Source organism: Eschrichtius robustus, chromosome 3, assembly GCF_028021215.1.
Source record: "Eschrichtius robustus isolate mEscRob2 chromosome 3, mEscRob2.pri, whole genome shotgun sequence".
NCBI classification, from domain to species: Eukaryota; Metazoa; Chordata; class Mammalia; order Artiodactyla; family Eschrichtiidae; genus Eschrichtius; species Eschrichtius robustus.
Genome location: NC_090826.1, coordinates 8,211,196 through 8,224,037, shown reverse-complemented (window position 1 = coordinate 8,224,037; position 12,842 = coordinate 8,211,196). Strand labels below are relative to the sequence as shown.

At 43.9% G+C, this 12,842-nt stretch overlaps 1 protein-coding gene across 6 annotated transcripts in view; it reads right to left on the bottom strand.

The window, feature by feature from the left end:
* The window catches only part of PEX14 (peroxisomal biogenesis factor 14), a 138,673-nt gene that overhangs the window by 119,035 nt on the left and 6,796 nt on the right, over positions 1–12,842 (bottom strand). For 2 of the 6 annotated variants that reach the window (XM_068538862.1, XM_068538866.1), the window contains exons 2-4: positions 9,144–9,228; positions 8,053–8,175; positions 2,508–2,555 (exon numbers count right to left, since the gene is read on the bottom strand). In XM_068538862.1, coding sequence (XP_068394963.1) covers positions 2,508–2,555; positions 8,053–8,175; positions 9,144–9,203 — 231 coding nt within the window. In that variant the 5' untranslated portion in view covers positions 9,204–9,228. The remainder of the gene's footprint in view (positions 1–2,507; positions 2,556–8,052; positions 8,176–9,143; positions 9,229–12,842) is intronic. The other 4 variants (XM_068538863.1, XM_068538864.1, XM_068538865.1 and 1 more) reach the window with 4 other exon arrangements.

The following is a 12,842-nucleotide window of genomic DNA, read 5'->3' as shown; positions in this document are numbered from 1 at the left end:
AATTATATACAATTTTGTACCGTTTGCTAAAATTATATACAGCCTTGTGCCGTTTGCTAATTGTTTCGCGTGTAACAAATGCATTTTCTTCCCCAAATAAGATACATAAATTACTTGGGAAGAAGGCTTAGCTTTATCCTTCAATTGTCTGTTCCTCCTGAGCACCCAGGAGACAGCTAACACACACGGCCACCGGAGGAATCTCCCCTGGGAAGGTGTGACTTGGGCTGAGTGCCTCGGGGCTTTCTGTGGGTGGGCACTCCCAGCCCATCACTTCTCTGGCACCCTATGACTCTCTCCGGCCCGCTGCCAGTTCACAGCGGCTCATCCTCTACCCCCGACCTGCCACACAAGCCGTCACTAGCCCTCGGAGGCTTCTCTGCCTGGCACCCTCCCACTGCCACTCCCAAGAGGCAGAAGTAGCTCACACAAGACCATACAGCTCGGCTGGTGCCCTCATTTAATCAGGCTGCTGCAAATGGTTGACCAAAAGCAATAAGGGCATGACTGAGAGACTGTGGGAGTTTAATATAAAAAAATTAATAAAAAAAAAAAGACGGGAAGGAGGAAGGGTCTACCTTTTAATAGGGCCCTAATTACACAACTCATAGGATCAACCCAAATGAGATGAGAGTTTATTTCGGGTTTTTTTTTTAATTATTGTTTTTTTATATATATATAAATTGCTGCTATGTGTTTTCCTTCCTCTGAGCAATTATGCAGCAAGTACGTAAAGAGGGGGAAAAAATATTAATTAAATATAAGGTTATTGTAGAGTTAGCCTTGAGAGAATGAGTCTGAACTCTGGACGATCGCAGGCTACTAGGGTTTGAAGACTGCTCAGGGCCTCCCAGAAAAGAAAGAAAGAAAAATACAACCAACCAACAAGCAGATGCAGAGTACAGCAGGAGAAGAGCAGTGCGCAGAAACACTAGCAGAGCCAAGGGGCTGCAGGGCTCCAAGTACCCAGAAATCAGCGACGCTGCCAATTGCCCAGGGCTCGTTGCTAGAAAGAATGCCCAGAAGTTTATACAATCATGCCCCAAAAGAGGGTCCAGCCACTCTTCTGGTGATCAGTAGCTAAATCCGTAGATAAAAATGTGAAAAGAGACTGAGGAATAAAGGACTGAAGAGGACTGGAGTGTCCAGCTTGAACTTCAGTCCGAAGCCACATCCACAACTTTGGCCCGAGGGGCACCGAGGCAGGCCCCACGGGAAACCAGTTCCCTACCTAAGGGGCTGGCAAAGCGAAGGCTCCTCTGGCTTTTACACCACTGAGACGGCAAGGAAGGACCCAGGCAATACCAAAAGAGAGAAATGAAGCCACCCGGGAGTGGTGGGAAGCGAGCTGCACTTGGAAAAAGCAGGTGACATGCAGGACAACAGTGCTCCCCTCAAACAGTCCTGGCCGGGCTGGTATCACCCAGGCTTTCCTCCAGCTCAGTCAAATCCAACTTGCCTTCTGCCTTGGAAAGCCTTAGCACAGACTAAAATTCAGATTTGTGCATACCAGCTAAGGGCCTCACGTCATCCCCTCCCACTACTGCCAGAAGGAGCGGGAAGAAAAACAGGTGAAACTACAGGCCCTGCTGAAACAAAAGCTGGGCGGTACATCCCTAAGCTTGCTATCACTATTCAAAGAAAGGAAAAGCTCTGAAAAGTTAAACCTAAAGCTGGCCCCTCCATAAAACTTATCTGGTTTGTACAGGTCTTTTTTTTTTTTCTTTTTTTTTTGGCCACACCGTACGGCTTGTGGGATCTTAGTTCCCTGACCAGGGATTGAACCCGGTCCCTCGGCAGTGAAAGCGCAGAGTCCTAACCAGTGGACCACCAGGGAATTCCCTGTACATAACAGGTCTTAATACCCAGCCATCAGGATTTGCAGCAGGCCTTGAAATGCAAAATACAATGAAAATGGGGTGGGTGGGCGGGCGGGCAGTGCTCTCACTCAGACCACCAAAGCAAAAGCACTTTGTAAAGAAAATTATCTTCAGTACTTAGTAGGCCTTTTCCCTATCAATAGTATAAGCAGATAATGTTGGAAATGAGTATCACAAACCTAATTACTGACCAGGCAAAAATGGAACTCTCTCCCTTATCTGTTCTTCAAAGGCCACCTGAAGTGCCCTCACCCTGAGGAGCAGAATGGCTATTTCAGACAATCAAGCAGCTACTTGGTCAGGCCCAGCAACCTCACTCCAGCTCAGCCTCCAAAGGTTTCAGGCATCCCACTAATTACCACTGATTCAAACAAGTAAAATCGTGCATCACCACACCTGGGGTGGATGCTTTCTGTTCCAGAAAAGACCAGGCTTTACTAAGGGGAGATCTCGCTAATCCCTGAGTGCCAGAAGAGGAATCAGAAGTCAGAGGTCACTCGCAGGCTGTCTCCACAGAGCACCTACTCCTAAAGGGGCACTACTGATGCAAAACTACAGGAGCATAACGTTCTTGAAACTCAGTATTTTAATTATTAAAAAATTATACTATACATCATGGCTTCTTACCAGCGGCTCTCGAGGCGCCACATTTTCACTTCCTGGAGTAGAGCTTGGCTGCAAAGAAAAATAAAAACAAAAGTAAGATCGCAGTGCCACCCAATGGACATCAAAAAAACCAAAGGTGTGCCATTCTCGAGCCACACACACAAACAACTACTTCTCGTATTTCTCACCAGTTTTCCATACCGCAGAGTGCTCTGTGGTGGGTTACCTGTAAGAAGCAGCCCGAAGAGCCTGAATTTGCCAGTGAACACGAAGAGACTGTTTCTGGGTTTACTGTCACGGCACCTCAAGAAGGCTGCATTTAGCTTAGGAGGGCCCCGGCAGCTGAGCAGCAGGGGCTGGGGACCATCACAAAATCCGCAGCAATAGGAAAGTCCACAAAAGGCTTTAAGTGAAAGCCAAACTTCCCTTTTGCCATGTCTCCCTGCCACACTGACCAGCGAGAGCAGAGCAAAAGTGGAGAACCAGATTCAGCCACAAGGGGGCCCCAGTTGCCCACACTCAGCATTTTCTCTGGGCATCTATTTGGAGCCAAGGAAGCAGCAAACTATGGACACTGGTTCCTATTTATCACCTGTCACTAAGGATACCAATACCCAGCAGTAAAGAAAGCCGAGTTTAAATCCTTTCTGTAAATAAGCTAGTGACAAGCTGACAGATAAACAGAGCAACCCACAGCCAGGCAGCACGTGGCCCACTTGCCTGGCCCTAGTCTGTTTCCTTCTCTGGATCTCTCCCCTCACCCTCGCACTTACCTTCAACCCTTGGTTGATCTGGCCAGAATTCAGAGAAAGGGAGAGACAGAGACAGAGACAGACAGACTGGGAGGAAATCTACAAATCTCCAAGAGAAGGAAACAAGCAGCTTGAGAGAGTTATGATTAGTTTACTGTTACTGATGTTCAAACCAATTTCCAATTATCTACAGATAATATCCAGACAAATGAGCCAATCTGTGGGTCTCAGGAGCCAGCCTCCAAACTCCTCCCAGCTAGTCAGATGGCAAGTGCCAAGCCTCCTGGGAAAAAGGATAGAAGGTGGAAGAGGAAAAAGTCCAGTCCACAGAGGGTCCCCAAAGATTTCCTCATGCCCAGTTGCTACCACACAGTGGGCACAGGGCACAGCGGCAAGGACTCTGCTGGAAGGACTCTATCTCCTCATCCAAAGTCCTGTCTCAAGAGCCCCTTCTTCTGCCAGGACAAGAAGGTCAGCCAGCATGAAACTAACTAGAAAGTGTAGAAACTAACTAAAAAGTCTCAGAGAACCTGAGCAAGCTTTCCCTTCCTCCCTCCCCCACTGTCCCTCCCTCCTAAGGTTCCAGGCATCAATAAGCTCATGCGTTCAGATCTCTAGCCCAGACCCCTCTGAGTTCTACACCCAACTGCCTTCCTGCCTCCTCTTGGACTTAACAAATCCCATAACAGATTCATAATCCTCTCCCTCCGCCACATGTGTCCGCTTCCACTGTTCCCTGTCTGGGTGAATGTCACAACCTTCCACCAAAATATGCAAACTAGAATCCAAAAGGCCATCCCTGACAGCTCTTCCCCTCACTTGCCAGAGCAAGTCCTGCCAATACGCCTTCCTAAATATCCGTGGAATCAATCATCCACTTCTCTCCATTTCTTCTGCCATCACTTAGGTCCAAGCTTCCAAAACCTCCTGCCTGGACCACTGCAATAGCCTTCTAATCAGCTCACGCACATCCATGCTGGCTCTCTTCTAAGTCATTTTCCACACAGCAAACAGACTATCACTTCAAAACGATAATCCGATCTCATCCACTGACCCACCCCAGTAAACAACAACAACGCTAATATAGAAAAGCCTTCTCAGCTTGGCCACGCGTCTTCTCTGACTACATATCAGGTCTGCGTGGCACCACGTGCCCCAGCTCTGCGCAGAACAGACATACTGGCCTTTGCTTCCTCTGTCAATGGGACTTTGCACCAGGTATTCCCTCCCATCCCTCTGACAATCTGATTCATCCTTCAGATTTCAGTTAAGTCACTTCTTTGGGGAAGCATTCCTTCTCTGACAGCCATGACACGGTCAAATCTCCCTAATGTACACTCACACCGTATACCTCTCCTTCAAGGGCTGGGCAGAACTGCAACTTTAAGTGTGTGATAGCCGATCGATGTCTGCGTCCCTCGCCAGATTATAAACTCCACATGGGCAGAAACTGTCTGTGTTTGCTCATCACTGTATCCCTGGGGCCTAGGACAGTATCAGGCATAGATTAGGCCTTCCATAGATATTTGCTGAATGAATGAATGGGCAATAAAGAGCAGAACAGATTTGGTCTGAATGGGTTATATAAAGTTCACTACCTTCCTGAGGGCTTCCTTCACTCCATTTGGTAAATACTAAGCGCTAACATTTATTTAGCTCCTTCTTCATTTCATTCTCATAATAAATGTATGAAATTATTGCTGATGAGGAAACTGAGGCAAGGGAGGTTAAATAACTTGCCCATGATGACTCAGGTAGTAACTGGTACTAAGATGATTTGAGCCCTCCAACTTAATCAAAATAATCGAGTTTTGTTTAGACTACATTTTAGTAAGCAACAACCTTAATGCTACCCCGTAAATAATAATGTAGGTTATTTGACTAGATGAACCAAACTAACACAAACAGCTTTAATATTTAGGAAGCCTGATTCTGATTTAAACCAAAACTTTCTTCCTGAGATACAACTAACCACTGAGTCATTATCTCCAAGGAACTTCCCTTAAAATTAGTTCATCCCCTGAATAGCTAATGTCTGCCAGAGGAAAAACTTTAAGCAATATACAGTACCAAGTAAGTCCCTTTCATCGTATACCCTTCTGTACCTTTCTAAACTGTGAGCCATGTAAACATATTCTGCTTTAAAAAATTAAATACTAAAAAAATTTAAAAGGAAGCTTCCCTTTCATCCCAACAGCCTCCTCTTCCTTGGGGACACAGCACTGATGTTGGCTCCTTATATATTCTTCCAGGGATATTCAAGGCGTATAAGGAGCACACATGTGTGTGCATATCCCCACCAAGGAATTTAAACAGCAACACTCTCCAAATTCTTCAAACCTTGGCTTCACAGAGCCTTCTGGGGTCTCAGCACACCAAAGCCCAACCTCCAAACTCAATCTCGGAGGCTGCTTAGAAAGGAACAAGCATTTCCGCACCCGTATTCCAACTCACGGTACTCTCTGAGGTCAGTCAGACCTTACCAGTGAACTCACAGAGGACTTCTCGCCAATCTGGGAATTGCCCAATATGATTACATTCTAGATGATTCGCCAGCTCATGTTGAAATATCTGTAATCTAAAATGGACCATCCCCATCTCCTGTCTGTGTCCTTTAGAAAACTATGTCTTGATGACCAAGACAGACTTCATTCCTCTTTACTGCTCTGCACATTGATTTCCTTGATAATAGCATCTGAAATTCTTCATTATATAACTAGTTTATTATCTGTCTATCCTTTAAGTTCTTTGAAGGCAGGCACTTTACCACCTTAGTGAAGGCGTATCTTTAGCACTTAGAATGTCACTTGTACTCAATAAATATGGGCTTAATTAATTTTTTAATTTAAAAAATTAAACCAAAGGAACCACTTGATATACATAAGCCAAAATGAAGCGAGCAAAGGACCATAGCAGTGTCTTTCCCTGGAACATTTCACCTACACCAAACCACAAACCTGGCCACTCTCAAAGCAATGTCACGACCCAACGGTTCTCAACCCTGGGGCACAATCACCCCCGCAGGGGCATTTAAAAATGTGTGGAGGTGTTTCTGGCTGTCACAGTGACCAGGGAGTCCCATCGGCATTTAGAGGGCAGAGGCTTGGGAGGCTAAATGTCCTGCAATGGACACAATGAAGAACTATTCCATCCAAACACCAACAGGACCCCTGGGAGAATCCTGACCATTCCGCTTCCTCATAATGAGGAGGAAGACAGACTCCCATCTTTTACATGACGCTGCTTCAAAAGAGGGCAAAGGCCTGAGCGGGCAACTGCTTGTCAGAAGCTGAACTAAGCTCACACAGGTCCATGAGTCTCATCAGGCCAGCTTCTGTGAAAGTCCAATACTTCTCAAACACCTGCCCCTACATCGACCCCCCTTTAAGTGGTCAAGTCTATTTTCCAGCCTGAAACAAATCCCTACAAATTAAATTCCAACTTAATCCTGAAAAATCTTGACAGGGTGGTTTATGGTTTTAAAAATAATAATAGTAATAGTAAGGTTTAGAAATCACCAGCTGAGGAAGAAGAAGTAGGCTCTAAGGCAATCTGCAGTCAGGATCCTCAGGGGCCAGAATGCAGAGAGCGGGCAGGAAGAAGAGAAAAAGCATCAGAATGCTTTAAAAAACAGACAGGCAAACAAAAAAAGGGCACAGTGGCAGGGAGAGAAATGCGTCAGTTTGGTAGAGACAAAAGGCGCTCCCACTCCTGCTGTCCAGGCATTGACCTTCCCCAGCCAGGAGGTGTGCCCACGTGCTGACCCTGATGCAAAGCAAAGATCAACTGCACACACAGCTCAGATCTGAGCAACCAGAAGAACACTCAGTTCTAGGAGCGCTCATCCTACACCTGCCAGCGACTGTGTAGCTCTGGGTATGCCCTAGGCAAGATATGGCCTATAGTTCTTTGCTCGGAAGAATAAGATTCAATTCAACAAATGTTGTTGGAGAGGCACTGGTATAGTGGCAAGTGCATGACCTTTGGCATTAATCACTGAGGGGCCGCGGGTATACTGGTCAACCTCTCTGAACCTCAGTTCCTCATCCACGGGAATAAGGGGAATAATACCAACACCCCACATTCAGGATGAGATGAGGATCATGGAAGTTATATCATTCGTCTGCTCAAAATGAACCAACAGAGTCTGCCCTATGATGAAGTAATAGGGACCAGGTTCACCCTCCCGCTGTAAACAACCAGAAAACTAAACAAAATAAATGGCACCACTGTTTGTAGACGCTGGACAGCAGGCAGTACAGGACTTTGATTCCTGACAGAACAGAAACAAATGGTATGAGCCCTAAGACCACCCTGGCTTCTGCCAGGTTTCTGCACATGTCAGACCAAGGAGCCAGGGCGGGGGCAGTGGTGGGAGGGGGGAATCCCAGCAGACCACAGCAACAGACTGAGGAAACAGACTGGAGTTCAGGGAGGCTAAGTCAGCTGAAAGGTGCAGGACAGGGTTCCGGAGAGGAGGGGGCTTTGCAGAAAGGAAGCTCCAGAAATCTGCACAGCGCTTTCCTTAAGTCTCTACTGAATATTAAAATTTGTACATGCAGAGAATGACACTCCACGAGACTGAAGAAAGACTGCTGAAGAAGCTGCAAGCTCAACAGTTCCCAGAACCCTCACAGGTCTCACGAGCCCCAAGCACCCGAGTGGAGCATTCTCCCTGCTCGATCAGGGCCTTTGGTAGAGACCTGGAAGGGCCACGTCTTGGTGGGGGGGGTCAGATCACCCCTAGGATAAAGGCGACCCTAGATCAGGACTTGAAAGAATCAGAACGAACCGAAAGGAACTTAATCACCCACCAGAACAAAACTCAACACTCTTGAAAGTAAGATCACAATCCAGACCCTCCACGATGTAAAATTCATAGCGCCCAGTACCTCATCAAAAATCTCAACATGTGTCAAGACGCAGGAAACTGTGACCTATAATAATAAGAAAAATTAGCAAACAAGAGCATTAAGACAGGTGTCATAACTTTATTCAAGAATTTAACTCACTTAAAAAATACAAATCTCAAATCATGCTGTACACCTGAAATTAGCATAACGTGCTATGTCGAGTAAACCTCAATAAATAAAAAAGAAAAGAATTTAAAGGAAAACATGGTCATAGTAAGGAGAGAAATGTGAGGTATACGAAGAAAGTAGAAGTTCCAGAGATGAAAACACATATCTGAAATAAAAATTTCACTGAATGGTAATGACAATAGGTTAGATACTGCAGAAAAATAAGTAAGTGCACTTGAAAACACAGGAACAGAAACTGAGCAAAATGAAGGACAGAGAGGGGGAAAAAAGACCAAAAAAAGAAAAATATTTGAAGAAATAATGGCTGAAAAATTTCCAAGTTTGATGAAAACTACAAACTCACAGATCCAAGAAGCTCAACACACTCCAAGCAGAACAAACACAAAAGCGACTAAGGTACACCATAATCAAATGCTAAAAATTCATGAAAAGGGGAAAATCCTATAAGTAGCCAGAAAAAAATTAATCAAAATTAAGAATGACTTCAGACTTCTGATCAGCAACTGTGCAAGCCAAAAAAAATACAATGGAACAGTATCTTTAGCTCTTCCTTGGCGCTGCCTACAGAGGTGGCGGCCACCATGGCTGTCCTCAAAGCCCTCGTGAAGCTCAAGATCGTCAAAAAGACCAAGAAGTTCAACCCACACCAGTCAGACCAATATGTCAAAATTAAGCGGAACTGGCAGACATCCAGAAGCACTGACAACAGGGTGCGCAGGAAATTCAAGGGCCAGATCTTGATGCCCAACATTGGTTATGGGAGCAACAAGAAAACAAAGCTCATGCTGCCCAGTGGCTTCCGGAAGTTCCTGGTTCACAACTTCAAGGAGCTTGAAGGGCTGCTGATGTGAAACAAATCTTACTGTGCTGAGATTACTCCAAGAACTCAAAGCCACTGTGGAAAGAGCAGCCCCGCTGGCCATCAGAGTCGCCAATCCCAACGCCAGGCTGCACAACAAAGAAAATGAATAGACAGGTCACGTGCACATTGTGTCTGTGTTTAAAAAAAAAAAAAAACAAAAAAAAACATAAAAACTCACCCATCTGAGATTTCAAAAAAAAATAGTATCTTTAAAATGCCCACAGAGGGCGGGGCGGGGGGGTGGGCAGATACAACATGACTGTCGACCTAGAATTCTATATCCAATGAAAATATCTTTCAAAAATGAATACAAATTAAAGATTTTTTCAAAAGGAAAAAAAAAAAGCTAGAATTTGTCAACAGTATACTTGTACCACAAGAAAAGTTAAAACACTCCAATTAAAAGGAAGAGATTGTCAGACTGGGTGGGGAGAAAATGCAAGATGAAGCTATATATTGCCTATAAGAATCCCATTTTATTTTTTATTTTTATTTTATTTTTTTTAATTTATTTTATTTATTTATTTATTTATTTATTTTTGACTGTGTTGGGTCTTCGTCTCGGTGCGAGGGCTTTCTCTAGTTGCGGCAAGCGGGGGCCACTCTTCATCGCGGTGTGCGGGCCTCTCACTGTCGCGGCCTCTCTTGCTGCGGAGCACAGGCTCCAGACACGCAGGCTCAGTAGTTGTGGCTCACGGGCCTAGTTGCTCCACGGCATGTGGGATCTTCCCAGACCAGGGCTCGAACCCGTTTTCCCCTGCATTAGCAGGCAGATTCTCAACCACTGCGCCACCAGGGAAGCCCAAGAATCCCATTTTAAACAAAAAGACACACATAGCTAAAAAGCCAAAGGATGGAAAATGATATACCATGCAAACACTAATCATAAGAAAGCTGTAGTGGAAATATTAATCTCAGGCAACTTCAAACTAAAAGATATTACCAATGATAAACAAGGACATTTCCAAAATAAAGGAGTCAATCAAGAAGACATAATAATCCTGTATAAGTATGCACACATAATAGTTTCAAAACACATAAAGTAAATCAGACCAAATTTAAAACATAAAAAGACAAATCCATAGTTATAGTTGGGGACTTTAATAATCTTCTCACCTTAATCAAAAAGTCAGTAAGGATACAGAAGACCTAAATAATATTATCAACCAACATGGCCTAATAACATTCGCAGAACACTTCACCCAACAGCAGCAAGATATACATTACAGTTGACCCTTGAACAAGGGAGTGAGGGGGAGTGACCCACACACAGTCAGAAATCCACATATAACTTTACAGTTGACCCTCCATATCCAAGGTTCCCCATCCACAGACTCAACCAACTGCAAACAGTGTAGTAATGAAGAATGTATTTATCAAAGAAGCTTTTAAGTGGGCCGGCACAGTACAAACCTATATTGTTCAACGGTAAAATGTATTTTCAAGTTCATAAGGAAAATTCATCAAGACAGACCATAAAATAAATTTACAAGACTTGAAATCATATAGAAAATGTTCTCTGATCACAATAGGATTAAACTAGAAATCACAGAAAAAAATACGGAAAAATTTCAAATGTTTGGAAATTAAACAGACTTCTACATAATCTATGGGTCAAAGAAGAAATTACAGGGGAAGTAAGAAAATATTCTGAACTGAATGACAATGAAAACACAACACATCTAAATTTGTGGAATGCAACTAAAGCCGTGCTTAGAAGGAAGTTTACAGTTTTACTTAGTCACTTTAGAAAAGAAGCTAGAAAAATAAGAACAAATGAAACCCAAAGTAAATAGGAAGAAATAAAATTTAAAACTTACAAACAACAGAGAAAAATCAATGAAATAAAAACTGGTGTTCTGAAGAATACTAAAATTGATAAATCTGTATGCAGACTGATCAATTAAAAAAGACATTAATTTCCAATATTAGGAATGAAAAAGGGGAAATCTCTGTGTATTTTATATACATTTAAAAGATAAGGGAGGGACTTCCCTGGTGGCGCAGTGGTTAAGAATCCACCTGCCAATGCAGGGGACACAGGTTCGAGCCCTGGTCCAGGAACATCCCACATGCCACGGAACAACTAGGCCCGTGTGCCATAACTACTGAGCCTGCACTCTAGAGCCCGCGAGCCACAACTACTGAGCCATGTGCCTCAACTACTGAAGCTCGCACACTACAGCCTGCAACAAAGAGAAGCCACCACAGTGAGAAGCCCGCGCACCGCAACAAACATGAGCCCCTGCTCGCTGCAACTAGAGAGAAAGCCCACGTGAAGCAACGAAGACCCAACGCAGCCATAAGATAAATAAATAAAAATTAAAAAAAAAAGATAAGGGAATATTATGAAAAACCTTACAAACAAATTTGACAACTGCAAATGACTGCAAATTCCTTGAGACACAATATGCCAAAGCTGACCCTAGGACAAAAACAGAAAAGCTTAATAGCCTTATATCTGTTTGTAAAATACATAATTAATAATTTAAAACATAATTTTAAAATACTTAATTTAAAAAGAAATTAAGGGACTTCCCTGGAGATCCACTGAGTATGACTCCATGCTCCCAATGAAGGGGGCCCAGGTTCAATCCCTGGCCGGGGAACTAGATCCTGCATGCATGCCGCAACTAAGAAGTCCACATGCCGCAACTAACACCTGGTGCAGCCAAAATAAATAAATAAATAATAAAAAGAAATTAAGTTTACAACAAAAATTTTAAAAGAAAACTCTAGGCCCAGGTGGCTTCACTGGTGAATTCTATCAAACATTTAAGAAAAAAATTATAGCAGTCTTATAATAAACTATTTCAGAAAGTACAGTAGAAAAAAAAAGGTCGGGGGGTGGGGGTTCCCTGGTGGCCTAGTGGCTAGGATTCCAGGCTTTCACTGCCGTGGCCCGGGTTCAATCCCCAGTCTGGGAACTGAGACCCTGTAAGACGTGTGGCACAGCCAAAAAAATAGGTAAAAATTCCCAATTCATTCTGATAGGCCAGCATTACCTTGACAACAAAACCAGACATAGATTTCACACACACACACACACACACACACACACAAACTATAAATCAATATCCCTCATAAACATAAATGTGAAAATCCTTAACAAAATATTGCCAAATCAAATCCAGCATTATATCAATAAAAAGGGTAATACATCATGACAAAGTGGAATTTATCCAACAAATGCAAGAGTGGCCTAACATTTGAAAAATCAATCAACGTAAATCACATATTAACAGAATAAAGGAGGAAAACAATAGAATCAACTAGCCAGACAGCAAAAAGAGCACCTGACAACATTCAAAACACATATGATTAAAAAAAAAAACTAAGCAAATTAAAAACAAAAATTGAATCCCCTCTACTAGATAAAGGGGACCTTCAAAAAAACCTATGGCTGGGACTTCCCTGGTGGCGCAGTGGTTAAGAATCCGCCTGCCAACGCAGGGGACATGGGTTTGATCCCTGGTCTGGGAAAGGCCCACATGCCATGGAGCAACTAGGCCCGTGCGCCACAGCTACTGAGCCTGAGCTCTAGAGCCCACGTGCCGCAACTACTGAGCCCGCATGCTGCAACTACTGAATCCCGTGCGCCTAGAGTCCGTGCTCCACAACAAGAGAAGCCACCGCAATGAGAAGCCTGTGCACCGCAACAAAGAGTAGCCCCTGCTCGCCACAGCTAGATAAAGCCCAC